The sequence below is a fragment of the Lactuca sativa genome, chromosome 4 (assembly GCF_002870075.4).
Source record: "Lactuca sativa cultivar Salinas chromosome 4, Lsat_Salinas_v11, whole genome shotgun sequence".
NCBI classification, from domain to species: Eukaryota; Viridiplantae; Streptophyta; class Magnoliopsida; order Asterales; family Asteraceae; genus Lactuca; species Lactuca sativa.
Genome location: NC_056626.2, coordinates 25,122,322 through 25,144,849, shown reverse-complemented (window position 1 = coordinate 25,144,849; position 22,528 = coordinate 25,122,322). Strand labels below are relative to the sequence as shown.

The 22,528-nt window shown below is 37.3% G+C and overlaps 3 protein-coding genes across 3 annotated transcripts; 2 read left to right on the top strand and 1 right to left on the bottom strand.

Annotated features, from left to right (window-relative positions):
• The first annotated feature begins 15,077 nt into the window (after nucleotides 1-15,077).
• On the top strand, nucleotides 15,078-15,746 carry LOC111894413 (calcium-binding allergen Ole e 8). Its single transcript, XM_023890488.3, has one exon. The coding sequence runs from the start codon at nucleotides 15,099-15,101 to the stop codon at nucleotides 15,558-15,560; it is 462 nt and encodes a 153-aa protein (XP_023746256.2). The 5' UTR covers nucleotides 15,078-15,098; the 3' UTR covers nucleotides 15,561-15,746.
• Nucleotides 15,747-15,906: 160 nt separating this feature from the next.
• On the top strand, nucleotides 15,907-17,666 carry LOC111894412 (sec-independent protein translocase protein TATC, chloroplastic). Its single transcript, XM_023890487.3, has 4 exons — nucleotides 15,907-16,267; nucleotides 16,451-16,743; nucleotides 16,831-17,121; nucleotides 17,232-17,666. The coding sequence occupies exons 1-4, from the start codon at nucleotides 16,024-16,026 to the stop codon at nucleotides 17,439-17,441; spliced, it is 1,038 nt and encodes a 345-aa protein (XP_023746255.1). The 5' UTR covers nucleotides 15,907-16,023; the 3' UTR covers nucleotides 17,442-17,666.
• LOC111894411 (protein DETOXIFICATION 12) lies at nucleotides 17,475-20,551 on the bottom strand. Its single transcript, XM_023890486.3, has 7 exons — nucleotides 20,017-20,551; nucleotides 18,958-19,502; nucleotides 18,768-18,854; nucleotides 18,490-18,546; nucleotides 18,151-18,389; nucleotides 17,858-18,063; nucleotides 17,475-17,784 (listed from the first exon to the last, which is right to left on the bottom strand). Exons 1-7 carry the CDS (start codon nucleotides 20,257-20,259, stop codon nucleotides 17,725-17,727), a joined length of 1,437 nt encoding a protein of 478 aa, XP_023746254.1. The 5' UTR covers nucleotides 20,260-20,551; the 3' UTR covers nucleotides 17,475-17,724.
• Between the last annotated feature and the right edge of the window lie 1,977 nt (nucleotides 20,552-22,528).

Below are 22,528 nucleotides of genomic sequence, written 5' to 3'. Positions count from 1 at the left end.
TTGTTGAAGTAAAGTGCTTATTATTTTATTGATACTTGATTTATACATATCCTGAAAGTAGTCTATACATTTAGTATATTAAACTAGAAAGTAGTGTAACACTACTTGCGGCGGTTGCTACGACGGTTATTGGGTTCCGCTTCGTCTTGCGATTTCCAACGCCTTTCTTGGGCAGCTTGATGCTCCCTCAGTCCTCTGATCTCTGATTCAGCAGCATTAAGTTGCCTTTGAAGGGCTTCAGTATGGTGTTGGGTATCATCTTGCATCTCGTCAAGACGAAGGATATCGGCAGCGTTAGCCTGCGCAGCCGCATTCACTTCTAGGATACGATTAATTGACATCCTTGATTGATCGAATTGTCGGGCAATTCGGTTCACTATAACTGGAAGAGCTCTGTCGGCTGTTCCTCCTTCCGAGACGTTATAAAAACCTCGTGTCATTCCGTAGGGAGGGCGTTGGTCGTCTTGTTGACTCCAATGGTTTATGTATTGGCCCCACTCGGGTATGGGTATTGCTTCCTCTTGTCTCGGGGGGCGTATCCCCGGGTTGCAGACTTGTGGCTCTGTATCTGTACCGCTTGATTCGCTGTCCTCAAATGGTTCTTCATCTGAGTCTTCTTCTGGATCCTCCTCCGGATCCTCCACTATCCATCCTTGATTGCCATGATTTGGAAAATAAGGGTCCCCTGGTAGATGATGTCCTGCCATTGTGTCTATACGAGAATAAGGTTATGAGAAATGCCTGAAAAAAAAACTAAAGCATATCGATGTTTATAATATTCTTATAATATTTTATGTTCTGTTCTTAAAGTTTCTTCTGTAGTTGGTAAGTTTTAGACATGTCACAACACTACTATCACTCCCAAACACATGTTGGTCATGTCTGAAATCAATATAGTTGATCAGCCTATATTAAGTCTAGATATGATTACATAACTGCCCGGGTTTAACTGTAATGTTCAACATCCAAATACTTTTAATTTCTTATGACTATGTACTTGTAGGTATGGGGGTTAGTATACTTCTTGTAAAAATACTTGTAATTTTTAAAAGTATACTTGTAGTCAGAGTTCTTAGCCCCAATGTATTTATAGTTTGTATATCTTTTATGGATTGATATACTGAGTTCACTATAAACAATGCTCTGATACCAATCTGTCACACCCCCAAACCAGACGACGGAAACGTCCGGGGGTGGAGGACTTCATTTGTAGTATCACAACACATGTATCATAGTAATCAAAGCACAAACAACCATTGTATTTAAAAGTATAATATTTACATGTGTTCAATCATTGTATATTGAAACCAAAATAGTTATACAAACGAAGAAGGTAAGACTCCTAATGGCTCCATCTTCTCAAAAAGCTCGGGGAGTACCTGTTATTATTTCCCTGATAATACAAGTAATTTGAAAAGAGAGTATCAACAATAAGTTGAGTGAGTACATAAGTCTTTATGATTGAATGGGTGTCTTTGTATTTTGAATATGAAAACACTTCTAGAAAATCCCATATTTTCTGTGGTATGTGAAAAGTAGTTTTATTCCCATAAAACCGTCCTATTTGTAAACCAATGTATTTGTAAAACTTGTATTTGAGAGTGTGCCTGGCTTCACCAGCTGTTATTGAAAACTATAGTATACCATTGTACTTTGCATTTTGTAAACTGGTACTTTGAAGATGTACTTACGTTTAGTTGTTTATACACTAACGTGTTGTAAATATCTTTTTAATGAGTTATTATAACCATACTAAGACATGAGCGCCTGAAATAAACGCCTGATAAGCGCTTAAACTGTTGATAACAATTGCCACTCATTGGCGTGTATGCCTGACTGTAGCTAGCAGCCTGAGTGCGGGGTTGTCAATCCTGATATAGATCTACACACAACTTGTTTTATCAGGGATATAATAACAGGTACTCCCCGAGCTTTTTGAGAAGATGGAGCCATTAAGAGTCTTATCTTCTTCTTTTGTATAACTATTTTGGTTTCAATATACAATGATTGAACACATGTAAATATTATACTTTTAAATACAATGGTTGTTTGTGATTTGATTACTATGATACATGTGTTGTGATACTACAAATGAAGTCCTCCACCCCCGGACGTTTCCGCCGTCTGGTTTGGGGGTGTGACAATTACCGGGAGTTGAACAAGGTAACGGTGAAGAACCGTTACCCACTTCTGAGGATAGATGATTTATTTGATCAGCTTCAGGGAGCGTCTTGGTTTTCCAAGATCGATTTACGCTCTGGGTAACATCAGACGCAAGTCAGGGATGAGGATGTGCAGAAGACTGCTTTCAGGACCCGTTATGGTCATTATGAGTTTGTGGTGATGCCGTTTGGGCTCACCAACGCTCTAGCCGCATTCATGGATCTCATGAATCGCGTGTGCAGACCGATGTTGGATCGGTCTGTGATAGTGTTCATTGATGATATCTTGGTTTATTCCAAGACCCAGGAGTAGAACGAGGAGCACCTGAGGGAGGTGCTAGAGATCTTGAGGAGGGAGAGACTTTTGCGAAGTTCTCCAAATGCGAGTTTTGGTTGCGCGAGATGCAATTCCTTGGTCACCTCGTCAACCTGAAGGGTATTTTGGTAGATCCGGCCAAGATAGAGGCCGTGATGTAGTGGGAGGTCCCGAAGTTTCCATCTGAGATTCAGAGCTTTCTAGGTTTGTAGGGGCGCAAACGAGCCGAGCCGAGCCCGAGCTTTGACAAGCTCGGTTCGGGCTCGTTTAAGTTATATGAGGCTCGAGCTCGAGCTCGGCTCGATTCGAGCTTTCTTGTACCGAGTTCGGCTCGAGCTCGTAAATAATTATATAAGCTCGGCTCGAGCTCGGGCTCGACTCGTTTTTTGTTCGACATGCCTAAATTAGCTTAAGCTCGGCTCGAGCTCGTTAAGAAGCTCATTTATTAATATTATAAGTTCCTAATTCCCCAAATATATTTTTTATTTTAGTATATAATAATAATAATAAATTATATTATATAAAAGCTCGTTTAGGCTCGCGAGCCTAATCGAGCTTAGTGACATAGGCTCGAGCTCGAGCTCGTTTAATAAACGAGCTTAATATTAAGCTCGAGCTCGGCTCGGGATCGTTCAAAATCGGTTTCGAGTCGAGCTTTTAACAAGCCAATCTCGAGTAGCTCACGAGTAGATTGGCTCGTTTGCACCCCTATAGGTTTGGCAGGGTACTACAGGAGATTCATCCAGGGTTTCTCCAAGATAGATGTACCGCTCACCCGACTGACTAGGAAGTCAGTGGTGTTTCGCTGGGGGCCTGAGCAGCAGGCAGCATTCGAGACCCTTAGACAGAGATTGTGCGAGGCACCAATTCTTGCCCTGTCAGAGGGAGTAGAGGATTTTGTGGTCTACTGTGATGTTTCGATCACAAGTATGGGAGCAGTGTTGATGCAGCGAGGCCATGTGATAGCTTACGCCTCGAGATAGTTGAAGCCTCACGAGGCTAACTATACCACACATGATTTAGAGTTGGGGGCAATGGTGTTTGCCCTCAAGATTTGGAGACATTACCTCTATGGGGTCCGTTGTACCATTTACACAGATCACAAGAGCTTGAGGTACCTCATGGATCAGCCGAATCTGAACATGAGACAGAGGTGATGGTTAGATGTATTGAAGGATTATGATTGTGAGATCCTTTATCACCCAGGGAAGGCCAATGTGGTGGCCGACGCCCTAAGCCGCAAGGCGGCAGCAGCCCCGATCAGGGATATATGTCTGAGAATGACAGTGATTACTCCATTATTGGAGCAGATCAGAGAGGCATAGGTCGAGGGCCTCAAGGAGGAGAGGCAGAAGTGTGAAAGGATCGTGGGCCGAGTAGCTTCCTTCGACTATGATAGTCGAGGATTGTTGACCCTTCATGGTCGAGTTTGGGTGCCATAATGGGGAGGGGTAGGGCAGGTGCTGATGGATGAGGCCCACAAGTCTCGATTTTCTATCCATCCAGGGGCGAAGAAGATGTATAGAGATCTTCGACCCTATTATTGGTGGCCCTGCATGAAGCGGGATGTTGTCTGGTATGTGGAGAGGTGCCTGACCTGCAGGAAGGTCAAGGCAGAACACCAGAGGCCTCACGGCAAGATGCAACCGTTAGACATTCCAGTGTGGAAATGGGAAGACATCACCATGGATTTCATCATAAAGCTTCCCAGGACTGCACGTGGAGTGGATTCGATTTGGGTCGTTGTGGATCGGTTGACGAAGAGTACTCATTTTATACCGATTCAGGAGAGTATATCGGCGGAGAAGTTAGCCGATATTTATGTGCGGGAGGTGGTGGCACGGCATGGAGTGCCTGTCTCGGTGGTGTCAGACCGAGACGTCCGTTTTATTTCTAGATTCTGGAAGCGGTTTCACGACGAGATGGGGACTCGTCTCCTTTTCAGCACTGCTTTCCACCCTCAGACGGACGGGCAGAGCCAGAGGACGATCCAGACTCTCGAGGACATGCTCCGGGAATGTGTTCTAGATTTCGGTGGCAGCTGGGATACGTATCTTCCGTTAGCGGAATTTTCGTATAACAACAGCTACCATGCGAGTATTGACCGCCATCCTTTCGAGATGTTATACGAGAGGAAGTACAGGACCCCGATCTGCTGGGGCGAGGTCGGTCAGCGTGTCATTGGGAGCACCAAAGTGGTGCTCAAGACGACGGAGTTGATCCAACAGGTTTGTAGTAGATTACAGACTGCACAGAGTCGGCAGAAGAGTTACGCCAACAGGAGACGTTCAGACTTAGAGTTTCAGGTGGGTGACATGGTCCTCCTGAAGGTATCACCCTGGAAGGGTGTCATCAGATTCCGAAAGAGGGACAAGCTGGGCCCCAGGCTCATTGGTCCTTTTAGGGTCTTGGACCGGGTGGGTCAGTTCGCCTACCGATTAGATCTTCCGCCAGAGCTTAGCCAAATCCACAACACTTTCCATGTTTCTCAGTTGAGGAAGTGTTTGGTGGACGAGTCGGCAGTAGTACCCATGGAGGATATTCAGGTTGATAGCAGCCTAAATTATGTCAAGAGACCAGTTGCGATCTTAGATCGGAAGGTAAAAACCTTGAGGAACAACGTAATTAAGTTAGTGAAGGTGCAGTGGCAGCACTGGAAGGGTTCAGAGTGGACATGGGAGTCCGAGTAGGAGATGCGGGAGCATTACCCAGAGTTGTTTCCAGATTCAGCGGCAGCAGACTTCGAGGACGAAGTCTGAGTCAAGTGGGGGAGAGTTCTGACACCCCAAATTCTGGTATGTTATTTAAATAATTATTTTTCAAGATTTCAAGAGGAACTTGACGAGTCAGTAGCCAGACTCGTCGAGTAGAGTCGGGATTTTGAGCACGTTTAAGTTGGCTACTCGGCGAGTCCATATTTTGGACTCGGCGAGTCTGCCAGTCTGGATGAAACCCTAATTTCAAGGGTTTGCACCCTATTTATTCAACTTTTTGGGACCCCAATTCAGCCCCCATCACCCCCTAGAGCATCCTTCTCGAAACCCTAGAACTCTCTTAGCTTTTTGTGTGTTTTGGTGTGATTCTTTGAAGATCTTGTGAGAAGAAAGAAGGTAGATCAAGGGCAGAAGAAGGAGATCCAAGATCTTTGTGACATTTCAGAGTATAGGGAGGTATAACTCGACCCTTTTCTGTTTCTATGCTTCAATCCCCTTTGGAAAGCCACTAAAGCTATTCTTGAACCATTTCTTGGCTTGGTAGTGGCATAGAGGACTCATTGGGATGAATAGCCTTCAGATCTAACTAGGTTTGAGTTCCAGAAGCTTAGATCTAGTACCTTTATGGAGCCATTTTGCATGAAAGCTCTAGATCTACTCTTATAGTGTGCTTTGAGCCGTAAAACCTTCATTTGATGTTATTTACACGTAAAGTTGGAAACTTTACGTGTTAATCAAGCCCCAAGAACCCAGATCTATGAATGGAATGAACTGGTTTCAAGCATAATCGAGTATATAGTGATTGCATGTATACGACTCGGCGAGTCGTTCTTCAGACTCGGGGAGTCGATTCGCGAGTCCCTTGTTTTCCCCTTTTCGAGTTATGCCGAGTGGGACCAGTGAGTGAGAGATGAAATCAGTGAGCTAGAGGTTAGAATCATTCGTGGAAGAACTCGGCGAGTCAATGCCCTGACTCGGTGAGTCCAAGGCAATCTTCATGCCTCAAGAACAGACTCGACGAGTTGTTCATACAACTCGGCGAGTCACAGTCAGAGTGTTCATATGTTGAAGGAGAACCCGACGAGTTGTTCATACAATTCGGCGAGTCGGATGCAGATTGACTGAGTGTTAGTTCGAAGAGGAACTCGTCGAGTCTATGCTGAACTCGACGAGTAGTATCGGGCTGAAGCAAGAAAGTGAGAGTAAGGACTCGACGAGTTGGTTACCCAACTCGACGAGTCAGGTCAACTGAATGTTGACTTTGACCGATAGGTTGAGTTTGACCAAGGGTAAGATAGTCTTTTTACCCTCAGTATTATTATCATTATTTGATTGAGGTTACTTATGGAAATTGTAGCCGGGGTGAAGCCGGAGCCGTAGCAGATAGATTCCGGAGCAGTTCTTTCAGCAGCTAGGCTACGAGGTGAGTTTCCTTCCAGTAGGAACGGGTCTACGGCCATAATGCCGACTCGTTTAGTTAGCAGTAGTTCCGGACTTCAGTCCGATGCAGTAGTTAGAGTGCTTGATGTCTTTGTGATTCAAGCGCGTTTTGTGTTATGTGTTTCGGACTCTGTTCCGATGCAGTATGCCGTATATGTATTCATGCTAGTTGATATGTTTATGCTATGTTATGTTCAGTTAGTTTTGGACTTCGGTTCGGTGCAGGGGACAAGGTCTCAATCACTTCCAGACTTCGGTCCAATGTAGTTAGTTCCGGACTTCGGTCCGATGCAGAGGGGAAGGCCCTAGTTAGTTTCTGGACTTCGGTCCGATGCAGTGGGCAAGGCCCAGTAGATGCTTTATATGTTATTGTATGGTATGTGGTAGTTTGGGGGGAGCTCACTAAGCTTCGTGCTTACAGTTTCAATTTTGGTTTCAGGTACTTCCGCAAGTAAAGGGAAGAGCTCGGGATGATGGCATCGCACACACCACAACTTCAGCTTTATTCCTGGGAGTTTTGTTCAGATACTTAGACATGATTTGATACAGTTTTTGACATGACATTTTATTATGTCTTTTGAGACACCCGTCGTATGGTTTTATTATATGACACTTAGTGTTATGACGTTTATTATATGTAAAAACAAAAATTTTTGGGTCGTGTTTTTGGGATCTTTCAAATAGGGTTAGCACGCCACCTTCATTCTATGGTTTCCATATATTTATTAAAGGTGATTCATTTATTAATGATGCAACACTGATAAATATGGATGAACCTGTTAACTACAAGGAAGCGATGGCAGGCCTTAAGGCTGCTAAATGGAAAGAAGCAATGGATAGTGAGATCCAATCCATGTATGATAACCAAGTGTGGACCTTGTTTGATCAAGCACCTAGTCGAAAGACATTGGGGTGTAAATGGATCTTCAAGAAGAAGACTGGAATGTATGGTAATGTACAGACTTACAAAGCTAGGATGGTAGCAAAAGGCTTTACTCAAACCTAAGGGATTGACTATGATGAAACCTTTTCACCAGTTGCCAAAATTAAGTCAATTAGGGTAATGCTTGCCATAACTTCTCACAATGACTATGAAGTATGGCAAATGGATGTCAAAATTGTTTTCCTTAATGGGAAATTGCCTGAGGATGTTTACATGGCTCAACCAGAAGGTTTTGTTCATGCCAAATTCCCTAAATAATGTGTGTAAGCTTGAGAAGTCCATTTATGGACCGAAACAAACATCTCGTAGCTAAAATCTTTGCTTCCATGAGAAAGTCAAAGAGTTTGGATTTTCTACAATTGAAGATGAATCTTGCATGTATGTCAAAGTTAATGGGAGCATTGTAACTTTTCTAGTTTTGTATGTGGATGACATACTCCTAATAGGAAACAGTGTTCCAACCTTGAAAGAAGGTAAGTCTTGGCTTGGGGAATAGAGATTTTAAGTATTGGTTAAACCCTTGCTGCAAAATTCATGAGTATTTAGAAATAGAGACTTTAAGTATTGGTTAAACCCACGCTTAGAGATCACTTCATGGATTTAATCATGAGTAATTCTAAGACGATAATGTATTTTATTCTTAAAACGGATATATGTAAGTCATATTTTACGAATCGGTTTACTCCAACGCATCTTGTAACCGAGTGCTATAAAATGTATTTCCATTTATAACTTAATGAGTGAAACTGAATGATTATATAGTTGAAGTTTATTCGTTCCTTTTACCTTAATAGAAAAAGTGATATATTTGGGCCCCTCGGTGTTTTGATGTTGACATTATAGTGTTGGGCCCAGCCAGGACTAAATTAATGTATTCGATTAGTAGTCTAATGACGTCATCACAAAACGAGATTATCAGAAGACAGAATATTGGACAAGAGGTTGATTCTAATCCATATCTTATGTTCATACGATATCGGGAAGACCGAAGTAATGGTTGATCACTTATCTTAAGAACAACGAAGTTTGGTAGTGTTTTGAAAGCACTCTTTTGTAACAACCCAAAAATATAGATAAAAATTTTGTTTTTAAATTCATTCAAAACATACGATAATCATATCAAAATAGTCGAAAGTGTACCACAACAACATTTTATCAGAGTACAAATTCCCAAAATCACATAATGTGGAAACTTATAGGTGGATGCAGTGTGATCATGCCAGACCCTTCCCCTTCGAGCTGGAAGTACCTAAAACATAAACCAAAAACCGTAAGCACAAAGCTTAGTGAGTTTTCCCCAAAATACCCCATACCATACAAACATAGAGTCAAGCATATCTGGGTGCTTGCAATCCCTTCGGTCTATTTTAACTGGGTACAATCAAGCATATTTGGGTGCTTGCAATCCCCTTCGGTCTATTTGAATCGGTATCGGGTCTATTTCACCCCTACCACTGCCACATAATATCATAACAAAAGAATTACAGAGTTATCAAGCAAATACATGCATTACTGACAAATGTCACAAAGACAATCATCATAAACTAGTAGGCAGGCATTGGTGCCTTCGACACATGAATACAGTGAAGGAAAATCAACTCAGACTGAAGGTATCAAATCACACTCAGCGGCTGACTCGCGAAATCCTCTCCCTAAGTCACAAGTATAAAATCCTAATTAGCAATTAGGTCAATAATCTAACCCGAGGACCTAAACCCTAATTCTTGACATAAAAGCAAAAATGGTTGCGTAAACCTTGCCTTAGTGGGCCTACCCCACCAAGGCCCAAATCCAAACTAGTCAAAAAAGGCATTCAAAGCCCAACTACAAGGCCTTATGGACCAATATGGCCTAAGAGCTCCTAGAAAGGCCTAAAGCCCATAAATGTCCTGCTACTGCAGGTATGCCTGAGGCCTAAACCTATACAAGGCAAAAAGCCCAACAAAACTCGAGCCCAAAATCTCTTAAGCCCACAGACTATGTATGCACGACGTGCATGGATCGTACGACCGACGTACATAGTCGATCCAAAATCGAGGCACTGGCCTAGTACGCATATCGTACCCAAGAGTATGCCCGACGTACTGGTCAGTCAACCCAAAGATGCTCCAAAATTTAAATCCAATCTCATAGAAGTGTATTGAGCCATAAATTTGCAAAGTTTATGCTCTTGCATGCCTTAATGGGACTCAAACCATGAATTAAGCCTTCTATCTCTCTTAAGTGGCCACCAACTCATGCATGGTTGAGTCTTAACCTTCAAGATACAACTTTTATGATTCATGCACCCCTAAGAGTAAAAAAGGACACCTTAAATGGTCTAGAGTAGCCCATACTCGAAAAGAGCAAGTTATGGGGACCAAAAGATGCTAAGTTCTTCCCTAAACCAATATCTAAGCTTAGAATGAACAAGTTTCAGACTTTATACCTCCAATGAGCTAGAAATAATGCACAAACTCTGGATCGACAAGCTTCTTATTCTTATTTGCTTATCCTCAAGCTTCCTTCTTCTTCTTCAAAATCACAAAAGAACACACAAGAACTCTTTGTAGGCTCAAGAATGCTCTCAAGATGGATAGGCTTTCGAGATTAGCACTAAAAGGAAATGGGGGCTGAAAAGGAGATGAACTTGAAGGACTTAATGAGCTTAAATAGGGTGCAAACCCTAAAAATTAGGGTTTGCCCCTGGCTTGAGTACGCCCAACATACGCATGGGTACCCCCAACATACACATGGATCACCCCGATGCACGCATGGAAGGAGTATGCCGTGCGTACCTAGTGTACGCACAACATACTCATGACCCCTTCATTAGTTTTTAATTGACTAATGGTCTAATTTCATACCTGACGACTCGGGTGTTACATCTTTACTGGTTATTCGAAATTGCACAAGCAATTATAGTTAGCGACTTATCCAAGTGGAAGACTGTTGGATTAAGGTGCCTAAGGTCCTAACTAAATTTGTATAATATTGATGAATAAGAGTAAAGTCCTTTTTCGGTTGCCCCCATAACTAAGAAATTGTCTAGATTGACTTTAGAGAGATAAATGATTTATTAATATATTATATGACTAATATATTAATTAGAAATATTTATAATTAATTTATAATTATTCAGAATTAAGTTGGAATTAATTATGGGTTAATTAGAATTAATTAAAAGTTGAAAGACTATAGCTGTAATTGTTCAAAAGTTGAGTAGATGACAAGTTCTAGAACCCTTATGCTATTGACGATTTTGGAGGCTCTCTTGGAGCCTTCTAGAAGCCTTCATGAGGATAAACTAGGAACTAGATAATTACCTTATATGAAATAATATTATTTTATGTTTAAATCAGGGTTTGTAGGTGTTTCCTTGTCAGCTATAAGTAAAACCGTTAGCATTGGAATTTTCGGCCTAACTTTCTAAGAAGATCAAATTCGAGAATTTTATACCTCTCCCCTCTCTCCTAAATATTTAGGGTTCTTAAGAGTTTAAGATATTTTTCCGCATTATTACATATAAAACCCATCAATTTATAATAATTTTAGATGACAAAGTTGAAAGAATACGAGTTAGGAAAGTTTTGGGTGATGTCATAAGGAAGGAGTGGTTGAGTAGAACTATGAAGTATGGGAAAAAAATTAAAACCGAAAAGAAGTCTTGATCTAAATGGTTAAGTCTTTTCCACATCATAAAAAGACTTAATCCAAAACAAAAATTCGTTTATATCTGGTTTTGGTTTTTGGTATGTCGAATGTAAGTATTTTTAAAAAAAATTCCATTTAAATAAACATGAAATTTTCGAGTTGAAATTCTCAACCTTAACATTATTTGTTTGATTTGTGTATACTTTACTAGTTGTGAGACCCGTATATTATACGGGTTGATTAAAACAAAATGTTAAATACGAACTATTAAATAGAAATTTTATTTGAATTTGAAATTAAAATAAGTGAAAATTATGTGAAAAAAACATGCAAAAAATAAATTAATTAAAATTATGTGTTTAGTGTACTAAACGAGTTAATTATAACAAAATGTTAAACATAAAGGTTTAAACTGTAAATTTATTTGAAATTGAATTTAAAATTTAAAATTTAAAATTAATAGTAATTATGGTAGGTTTAATTTATGGAAACTAAATTAATGATAGATTGAAAATGAAATTGAAGCAATGACAAGTGGAAAATAAATATATATCTTAAAATTATGATAAATTTACATGTAGCTAATTTTATGAGAGAATGACATGTGCCAAAGTCATTTTCATTTATTAGAGTAGATTTATTTATTATTATTAGGGTAGATTTCATGTCACTTAATTTAATTAAATAATTTTAAATCTCTTACAAAAATTGTTTATTTCGTATCGAAATTATGTCAGTTTTGCCACCTCTAATAGCACACGTAGATTCCTATATATTTTATAGTCTTTTTATATAAGCATTTGTTAGAATATTTTTTTTATAGAATTTGTATTATTTGGAGTTACTTTTGTATATACTTATATTTAGTGGCAGTTTTAGTATTTTCTCATAATTAACTAAATTAATTGTTGTATTTTGTATCATTGGGAAGTTATGTTCCTTTTCTACTCGATCAAAACATCGACAATGTTACAGCCCTTTGAAGTCTCAATCTTCATTCTTGATCAATTTGGATTCCACTCATAATCCTAATATAGTATTAGGGTAATATGTATTGTTCTTGGTCTCTCATCATCCCAATCATATCCTTAATAGTGTTCTTCGAGTTTTGGTCAGAAAAGCCTTCAGATCGAACGACCATGTCATGATTCTTTAATAGATAATAATATTAAATGGTTCAAACCTCACCCAAAAAATTCTACATAAACATTTTATATTTTTATTGGTTGTATTCTTCAACTCCTGCTCGTATTTTTTGTGCAAGTTAGATAGAATAAGGCCATCGGGTATGGAGGGGATTTCTAGTTTCTACGCATGAAATCCGAGTTGGCGCACTTGAGGACGCGTGAACACCGTACTCAAGCCTAGTAGTCGTGTTGTGGAGTGAAGCTATTCACGGATGATCATAGAGTCTGTGATTGGTTAAAGGATCGAATCCATCTGTTTCTCCTCTACCTTTCTTGTTCTCCTGATCTGCCTTTTTCCATATTTATCTCCACAATCGACTCTATTCTCTCGCCTCTTGTCTCTCTATTGTGAGAAGTGATGGAAAGAACGAAGACTGGGATGGACCCGCCAGTGATATGATGAACGGAGGTGATTTCCGATCAAGTAACGTTGCATCGTTTTGTACGTAATATGGATTTGGAACCGACTAGTGTTCTTGAATCAATTTATTCAGGAGACAAGACTTTTCTTATCCTTGTTATATATGATGTCTTTTGCTATTGCTTAGGTTGGAAATATGTGAGAGATTATAATCATGAGATAGTAGATGCTTGATGAAATGCATATAAATTGTTTGATGAAATGCATCAATGTTTTGTCGGATAAAGTTTCTAGCATATAAACCGTTTGATGAAATGCATCAATGCGATGTTTTGTTGGATAAACTGTTTGAAGTGTTGATAATGTGCAGAAACTCATAGAAAGCTGTATAGATTTTCCAAATGATTAAGCTAAAATCCTTGGAAACATTGAAGCTCATGATGTATGAGATCTTTGGCTGTTTAAAAGTTCTCTATCAGTATATACATTAACCATGACGTTCTTAAAATTATGTTTTTTATTTAATTTAATGTAAAAAAATAAAAAAAATAAAAAATATAAATGATGTGGAGTGGTAACCATATCCAAGAGTTAGTGGAGTGGTAATAAGTATGTAATGAATATGATGGGACACTGATCATATCCAAGAGTTAGTGGTGTGGTAATAAGTATGTAATGAATATGATGGGACACTGATCTGGCGTCACCTTCATAGTGAAGATGTGGTGACCATATCCCATGACATAACCTAATGCTCTTGTTCTTAAGCCTTACATATCCCATGACATAACCTAATGCTCTTGTGTCTAGGCAACATAGGGTCTACACTCATATGACTTGTGCCATTCGTCCATTTAGAATTATACTTGAGCTCTACGAATTCTAGCCTAACCCCCTATGGTTTCCATCCAAATTGGACCGACAAGTGTAACATTTTTATGGTACAACATGATAAATATTATGTTGTATAATTGTTATTAAAGTTAAAACATAGTATCATCCTTAGTACATAATAAATCTAATCTTATAGAAGTACTTCAAAGAAATCAAGAAGTGGTGCAACAACTTCTATCAAGTTCTAATGACACGTACTCATCATCCATCTTTGATGCAACAACACACCCAACCTTATAGATTTATTGCAGAAAAACAAGAGCAAATCTACCAACTTACGGTGGGTTCTGTGAGTATTATATAATTTTCATCATCCTTGAATAATACATGGGTGTTTGATTCTATTTGATATAGCCATATAACACCATGCACAAACTTATTCATCATCAAAAAGTCACAACAATGATATTATATTATTTGTAGTTATGAAGTTTTGGTGGGTGTTTAAAGCCTAGAAGTGGTGAATCGCCTTTTGATTCATCTAAATATGGACTTGAGCATGTAATTAGTGATATTATCTTATTTGGATATAGATACAAGTGTTTTATGTTTACGTCATATATCCAAATTTGAATTTGACTAAAAATGAGTTGCAAATAGCATTCTAGAACACCTTCACATGCGGAAAGAGCTTTGAAAAATCCTTTCCAAGGTTTCATGTGTAATGGTTCATATGTGACTTAAATAATGATGTTGTGACCTCTATACATGGTTTATACTTTTGATCTTCTCTTGTAATTTATACTTTGAGTAACCATTTTTCAAGGGTTTACTTTGCCAATTCCCTTAGAACGAGGAGCAATGATAATATGAAATTAGAAGACTTTGGGGTTGGGTCTTTATTCCATATCATACATTGCAATTTTTTACACTATTTATTTTTTATGATGTTTATGAGTTCATGATATCGATAACATTCTTTGCAATCCTTTACCACAAATTGAATTTAAAGAGTTTCAATGAGTTCTAAGAAAGAAAGGGTTTACATATATCTAACCATTTAAGACATTATATTTAAAAAATATAGCATATTACTACATTGTATTTTGAAAACCTAAACTGTTTGATTTGATTACCAATTATAACATGATGTTTTCAATAGATCATATTTAAAATTATACACTATATTATATAATTACGAGATGTACTTTCTATTGATAGTATAATATATATTTTCACTTCTTACAATTTGATATTACACAAAACAGTAAAAAATATGACATTAAATGTTAGAAGAGTGGGTTATCCGTTATTACATTCAAATGGTATATTATCCAAAACTTGCACCTTTTTTTGAGCGAAGAAAGAGACACGTAAGATTTAAAAAATGAGGTCTCGTTTCCATGCATTTGTACCTCACATTCTCACGTATCCTCCTCTTCATATTTATCATTCCCCTTCCCCCTCGCTGCAACAGAAACCAAAAAGAGACCGAAAAGTTTTCAGAAATGGCCCCGGAAACTAAAAAGCAATCGGTGTTCCCAACGGACACGGAGGAAGTGAAGGTCATTTTCAACCGTTTCGACACCAATGGCGATGGTAGAATCTCCGAGGAGGAGCTAATCGGCGTCCTGAAGTCATTCGGATCCGATACATCTCCGGACGAGGTGAAGCGAATAATGGCCGAAATTGATACCGACTCCGACGGCTCCATTAGCCTCGATGAGTTCGTGGGATTCTGCAAAGGACTCGCCGGAGAATCTGAAATCGACGACCTCAGGGAAACGTTCAAGCTCTACGATCAAGACAGCAACGGAAAGATCTCCGCGACCGAATTGCATCAGATCTTGTGTAAATTGGGGGAGAACTACACCGTTGAAAGTTGTGCGAATATGATTAAGTCGGTTGATGCCGATGGGGATGGTTTCGTCGATTTTGAAGAATTCAAGAAGATGATGTCGAAGAATTAATGTCACATAATCGCATTGTAGAATAGTAGGTGGGGTTACACTGATTCTATATTTCATGCAAAAATTTGATTTTTTTTTTCTTTTTTGGTCCATGGATTTAATCATTTCATTTGGCGAAATATCGGTTGAAAATTATTGTAACGTGTTTTTTGATTTCAAATGCACAAAAATATTATTTTAGTTAAATTTGTTTGTTGTATCAAGTTTTTGAGATTACATGATATTTAATTTCTATATGCTCCATATTTAAAAGGGTTTGAAGGTATTGGATGTAATTCCGCAAAACATGAGGGGGTGAATGTGTATGTGAATGCACATTTTCCTCAAAAAGAACATTGCGCGCAAGATCGGAGATTTGGATGTAGTAGGTAGGTTTGCTAACATGCACTACGCCTTCCAAACCAAATTCCCCTAAAACCCCAGAAAATCAAAGTTCAAATTTAACCCGAAAGTATCAAGAACAATGGGAAGTACAAATGCGCTCGTCAATCTTCAGTTCAACACAAACAATTGCTTCAATTGTGAGATTTCTAGAACAAATCATTCAAATTCCTTGCAGATCAATCAAAAAAAGACGTATCTGAATATCTCAAATAAGAGGCAAAATAAGTTTGATAGAGTCGTTTGTTTTGCTGTTGAGGATATGAGGGATATGCAAAGAAAGCTTGGTATCGGGTTTGGAGGATCAATTGTTGAATCTAAACCTAGTAAGTGAAAAACCTAATTTCATTTCTTGTTTTTAAATCGATTATGACTAGGGTTTATGTTACATATTGAAGAATTAATTAATGTATTTATGTATTATGCTTCTAATACCCTAATTCGTTCGTAATTTGATCGATCTTCGTTGGGGGTTAATGAAATAAGTTGCATTCTATTGTTTGTTATAGAGGTGGTTGATGAGATAATAGAAGATAAACAATCAGAAAACGAAGGCGCAATTTATAAATTTCTTTATCCGGATAAGGAACTTCTTCCAGAAGATAAAGAAATGAGCATCTTCGATCATCTCGAAGAGCTTCGAGAACGGCTTTTTGTATCCGTTTTGGCTGTCGGAGCCGCCATCTTAGGATGTTTCGTGTACTCAAAAGAACTCATCAAGCTTCTAGAAGCTCCGGTCAGTACTCAAGGCGTTAGATTCTTACAATTAGCCCCCGGAGAGTTTTTCTTCACAACTATAAAGGTCAGAAATCAGAATCCAATTTATAAAACATTTTATATAAAAAAGTTTGATTCTTCATGAAATTCATAACATTTGTTGTAATTATAGGTTTCTGGGTACTGTGGCATTCTTTTAGGAAGCCCTGTGATTCTATACGAAATCATAGCTTTTGTTCTTCCGGGGTTAACAAAATCAGAAAGAAAATTCCTAGCCCCAATTGTTCTTGGATCATCGATTCTATTCTACGCTGGAATCGCGTTTTCCTATTCCGTTCTCACTCCGGCTGCTTTGAACTTTTTTGTTACATATGCAGAAGGGGTTGTGGAATCATTATGGTCGATTGATCAATATTTTGAGTTTGTTCTCGTGCTTATGTTCAGCACCGGATTGTCATTCCAGGTAAACTTATTTGAATCGGAATTGGAATCTGGTGAACGGAATGGAATTGGATAATGTAGATGGTTTTTCATTTTTGTTTGTTGTTGATAAGTTGATTAATGATCATACAGGTTCCAGTGATACAACTGTTACTAGGTCAAGTTGGTTTGGTGTCAGGGGATCAAATGTTGTCAATATGGAGATATGTAGTTGTTGGGGCAGTTATTGCTGCGGCTATTGTGACTCCATCAACCGACCCGTTGACTCAGTTGCTTCTCGCGGGACCGCTTTTGGGTCTTTATTTTGGTGGTGCATACACCGTTAAGTTCATCGGCCGGTAACCTTTAGAAAAAATGTATACTGTAGAGGCATGACTGTCTGTCATTTGTTATCTGTCATCTGTCATCTTTTACCTGACGCCCTTATGGGAATTGGGTATAGTTGTTGGAATGAGATTCAGTAATTTGAATTTTGAATTCTGAATCTTTGTATGTTGTAATATTGAAATTATGATATCCTTATGAATAAAACATATGCATTTTCTAGTTGGAAACAAAATATACAAACATCATTTAATCAACTTTATAGTTACATAAACAAAACACAAGCAAGTACACACTAACTTCACATTAGTCTCTCCACAGACGATTCCTCATTAAATAACCTCTCCCTCACCTTCGTAGCCTGTACAATAAAACCCGATCAGTTAGTTTTACATTTTTCTCAAGTTACGTTTAAAATCATGATTAGAGCAAACCTGTTTTTCGTAATTTGTGGAAATGGTTACAGTGGTGAGTAAAATAAGTTGTATTACAGCGCCCACAAGGATTCCAATCCATAGACCAATTCCTCGTAATGATGTGTAGAATCCCAAGAAAGCAGCAACCGGAATCCCAGCAAGATAAAAAGCAGCAAGATTGATATAAGCCCCAAGATGTTGCCACCCAACACCCCTCGCAACACCTAATTCAATAATATATCTAATCAACAAATACAAATATTCATGTTTCTTTATGAACATAACAAACACTTTATAAGTTGTAAAATAACCTGAAAGGGTTCCTTGTAGACTATCCATGATAATGTTTAAGCAAAGAAGAGGGGCCATTTTTGTAACATAGTCAACAACTTCCTTTTCGTTTGTGAAAATATACCCGAAAACACGCCTACTCACAAAAACACTTGTGCTAATGAGACTTGTTTCGATGATGGCAAGGATAAGGACAACATAGACTGCCATACGGGCGCCATGTGGGTTTCCAGCTCCTAGCTCATTCGATACCCTTGTGCTGGAAATACAAAAAATATGTTTACTATAGAAAATTGGTTGCCCAATTTCAACTTTAACCTTTTTATATATTTATTTATGATTTATGATATGATACGAACCTGATTCCAGCCCCGAATCCGAATGCTATGGCGTAAAGTGTTGCAATAGTATTGAGACTGTTCTTACATCAAAATCACAACTTATTTTTTAATGAAAAAATAGGTTAATGACAAAATCGACAATCCCAAGTTATTGGGATTTACCCATTTAGTCATGAAAGTCTCGCATGTTTTGTTTCTCAGTCTACTTAGACATTTAATTAGAATCAAAGTATGTCCATATGGCGCTGACATGGCAAAAAGGGTAATTCCCACTAAGTTCAAAGGTCAATACGTACCATACAGAAAGAACAGAAGTTTCAAGCTCCGGATTTGGGAGAAGACCGGATAACAATATTAGAATTTCATATGACCACCATTCAAGACTGCAAATATTTTAATGTTTAAAAATGTTAAATATAAAATGAATTTGCAAATATAATGAAATATATGGAGTAGTTTTTGTAGAAAGAGAGAAAGAGTAGCAACCAAATCATGACAGCGGAAGGGATAGCATAGCTAAAGAATTGTTTCATCCCATGGATCACCTCGATCGATATAGGGGAGCGTGTTTTTTCACATGAGGGAGAATATTTCATGTAAAAGAAAAGAAAGATTGCATTTAGCCACATTGTAATACCCATGGAAATTGCTCCCCCAATGTTTGCTAATGTGGTCTTGTATACAAGGGCATAACAAAGAGGAATGTGTAAAAGTAGAGCAACAGTTGAGCTAATGAGCATAGGCCATAGCATGCTTTGCATTTGGAAATAACGAACGAGTGGTTGTAGTACTGCATAGGCAAAGATTGCAGGGATGAGCCAAGTTATGAATTTTCCAGCTTCATGTGAGATTGAAGGGTTTTGGCCAATAAGAAGGAGTATAGCTCCTGTATTTTTCCAGATGATGGAGAGAGGAATGCAAACGATTAAAAGAGAGAAAATGGCGGTGTAAGTTTGAGTTCCAAATTTTTTGTATTGTTGAGCTCCGTAAGCTTGTCCACATAATGTTTCCAGTGCACTTGACATCCCCATCTGTTGAAACAAATTCAAATCCGTACACAAATAGTTAAATTAATGATCATAAATTCATAACAACAAGGAATCTGTTATATATCATTTCATTTCGAAATTAAAGTAGGGATTCGATTTACGTCTTAATAATTCGAATAAGCAATAAGACAGAGAGCTAAACTTTTGATTTTTTGAGATTTATCTACTTTCAGAACGCTTCAATTGCGAAATTGGATATGGATTCTGCTAGAAATCCGACAACGAGTTTAGTCTATCGTAGTAGAATTTGTCGCAGATCTGGATAAAATCAGCTAGTTTTCCCCCAAAAGTTTATCCTAATAACTTTCAAGTTTCGAAAGTAAACCATGACATTCAAAGTATGAATATTAACAAATTCCTGGAGAATTTTAGCATGTGACGGCATCAGCAATTCGTATTTAACGTCATCTAATGTTAAAATTATGAGAGAGAGAGAGAGAGAGAGAGAGAGAGAGAGAGAGAGAGAGAGAGAGAGAGAGAGAGAGAGAGAGCTAACGATTAAGCTGAAACCAGTGACGCTAGAAATGGAGATGGCAATGGCGGCGCTAGAAAGAGCAAGCTCACCGAGGTGGCCGACCATCATGACCGAGATAACCTGCAACAAATACTGTGAAAGAGTCACCGCCACCATTGGCGCTGCTATGTATCCGAATTTCTTAGCCTCCTCTTCAAATACGCTCCATGTTAATCTACGATTATCATTATCATCTCTTTCAATCAACGGCAATCCTCCTTCCATCCAGCCTGCCTCTCACCGCTGACTGCTGCCTCGCACTTACGCACCGCCGCACCGGCCTCAATCAGGAACTGGATAATTTTCTCGTCTTGTTGCTCTCAGACTCAGATAGTATTATGGGGAGCGATCATCATTTATGGCGTCACTCGGCAACTTTAATGCATTCACAAAATTCAGAACAAAATCAAAATATCATCGTAAAACAAAAGTTATTCTAGTGACCACTTTTTTGTATTTTATTATTTTGTTAAAATAAACGTCGCTGATTTCATCCGTAAGTTGGCAAATATACCCAAATACTGAAATACGTAAAAAGGCGTAATGATTTTGATTTTTTAGCGAGTAACAAAAAATAAAAAATAATATATATATATATATATATATATATATATATATATATATATATATATATATATATATATATATATATATATATATATATATATATATATATATATAACGCAATTAAAAAAAAAATTTTATATCCGAATATTTCTCATTCCTACTTACATAAATACTTATCCTCCCTAATTCCTCCCATATAAATAAAAAACTTTTTATCACATGTTTTACTCTTATTAATTTGGCTACATGTCATTTTATGGTTATTTTCAATTAATTTTTTTTCACATGACATTTTGTGGTTCTTTTTTTATTTTATTAATTTCCACATAATATTTAAATGTAATAATTACAATAAACATAATAATAAATGCATATCAATTTAATTAATTGACTTTTCTTTTAATTTTAAATTTTCTAAATTAAAGTTTCATTAGTTTCTTTTATTTATTTATCTAAATTATTTGTTTAATTTAAAAGAAAAACAAACAATTTAATTTTAATAATTCTATATATATATATATATATATATATATATATATATATATATATATATATATATATATATATATAAGTATTTTTATGAGTTTTAGGGTTTTTTTGTTTTCCATAGAACCTAAACATATATATATATATATATATATATATATATATATATATATATATATATATATATATATATATATATTCAAACTTCTCATGTTTAGAATTTCATATTTTTTTCTTTAAAATGAATCCATATAATACATAGGTTTTACACCTATTTTAAAATTATGATAATGTTATAAAATATTGTTGAGAAAATAAAACTAAACACTAGTAATAACTTTGAATAGTCCTTGTGGTATTATGTTACCTGTGCATTTAGTCTTTAATTCGGGTTTTCATCTATAGAGTCCTTAAATATCAAATTTTTTGAACGTTTTGATCCTATTATTAGTTTTTGGTGCATGCCTAGTCTCCGTTTGACCTAAGAAGACTATTATGTCCCTATATATATATATATATATATATATATATATATATATATATATATATATATATATATATATATATATATATATATATATATATATATATATATATTTCCTTTTTAATAATTTTTATATTTTGTTGATTGTTTATTTATTAAATAAATATGTTTAATAAATAGGTGGGTCTCACCACCCATAACTTAAATGCTTAGCCCTTTTATCTTTTCACCTTCCCAACTTTCCCATCCATGGATCAACGAACAAAAGTAGTTGTCTCTCTTCTACACATCTGTTGTCGGAAAATGTCACTGCCCGACAACCCTCTATCTTTTTCCTTTCTTTGTCGCTAGATTGCTATTATAATATCAGTTCCAAGCAACTAATCATTTCCCCCATTTTCCTGATTCACGATTATATCACCACTGGTATTCCCGAAGACCCTCTCTAGTTCATGAATATGCACCGGAGAAGCCATGATCCACCAATACCCTCCACACTACCAATAATTTTCTCTCCGTGTGGTGATTTACCCACCACCACTTGAAACGTCCCATTTTCACAAGCAAAATTTTCATTTTTAAGTAAGGTAAAATCATCATTTACATAAAACCCAAGTTATGAAAACTCATTTGTTCCAAAATATAGTTATTTGATAATTAGAGTAATATAAATACTGTAGAATCTCCATTGTTGTTGATGAGTATGTACAGCCACACCTTTGCTTTCTCATGATCACCAAAGGTATCTGAAAAACATTTAATCCACAACTGTAAGCCAAAGCTTAGCGAGTCCCTAAAATATCACAATACACATACAATGCATGCACACATGAACCTTCAGTTTGTCTGACCCGCCTCGTAAGGCCTGAAGGGTTTTGAGCATTCTAACACTCCTAAGGTGTACATGCAACCCTAGAAACTTGGATCTATGTTTTACTAAGATACATGCAAATTTGA

What these genes read in the sequence shown, in the direction of transcription:
- LOC111894413 (XM_023890488.3), top strand. Translation starts at nt 15,099, where the DNA reads ATGGCCCCGGAAACTAAAAAGCAATCGGTGTTCCCAACGGACACGGAG.
- LOC111894412 (XM_023890487.3), top strand. Translation starts at nt 16,024, where the DNA reads ATGGGAAGTACAAATGCGCTCGTCAATCTTCAGTTCAACACAAACAAT. An exon ending in AATTGTTGAATCTAAACCTA is followed by an intron (nt 16,268 to 16,450) that starts GTAAGTGAAAAA and finishes TGTTTGTTATAG; the next exon opens with AGGTGGTTGATGAGATAATA. An exon ending in TTTTCTTCACAACTATAAAG is followed by an intron (nt 16,744 to 16,830) that starts GTCAGAAATCAG and finishes TTGTAATTATAG; the next exon opens with GTTTCTGGGTACTGTGGCAT.
- LOC111894411 (XM_023890486.3), bottom strand. Translation starts at nt 20,259, where the DNA reads ATGGAAGGAGGATTGCCGTTGATTGAAAGAGATGATAATGATAATCGT. An exon ending in TCACTGGTTTCAGCTTAATC is followed by an intron (nt 19,503 to 20,016) that starts GTTAGCTCTCTC and finishes TTGTTTCAACAG; the next exon opens with ATGGGGATGTCAAGTGCACT. An exon ending in TCTACAAGGAACCCTTTCAG is followed by an intron (nt 18,064 to 18,150) that starts GTTATTTTACAA and finishes TTATTGAATTAG; the next exon opens with GTGTTGCGAGGGGTGTTGGG.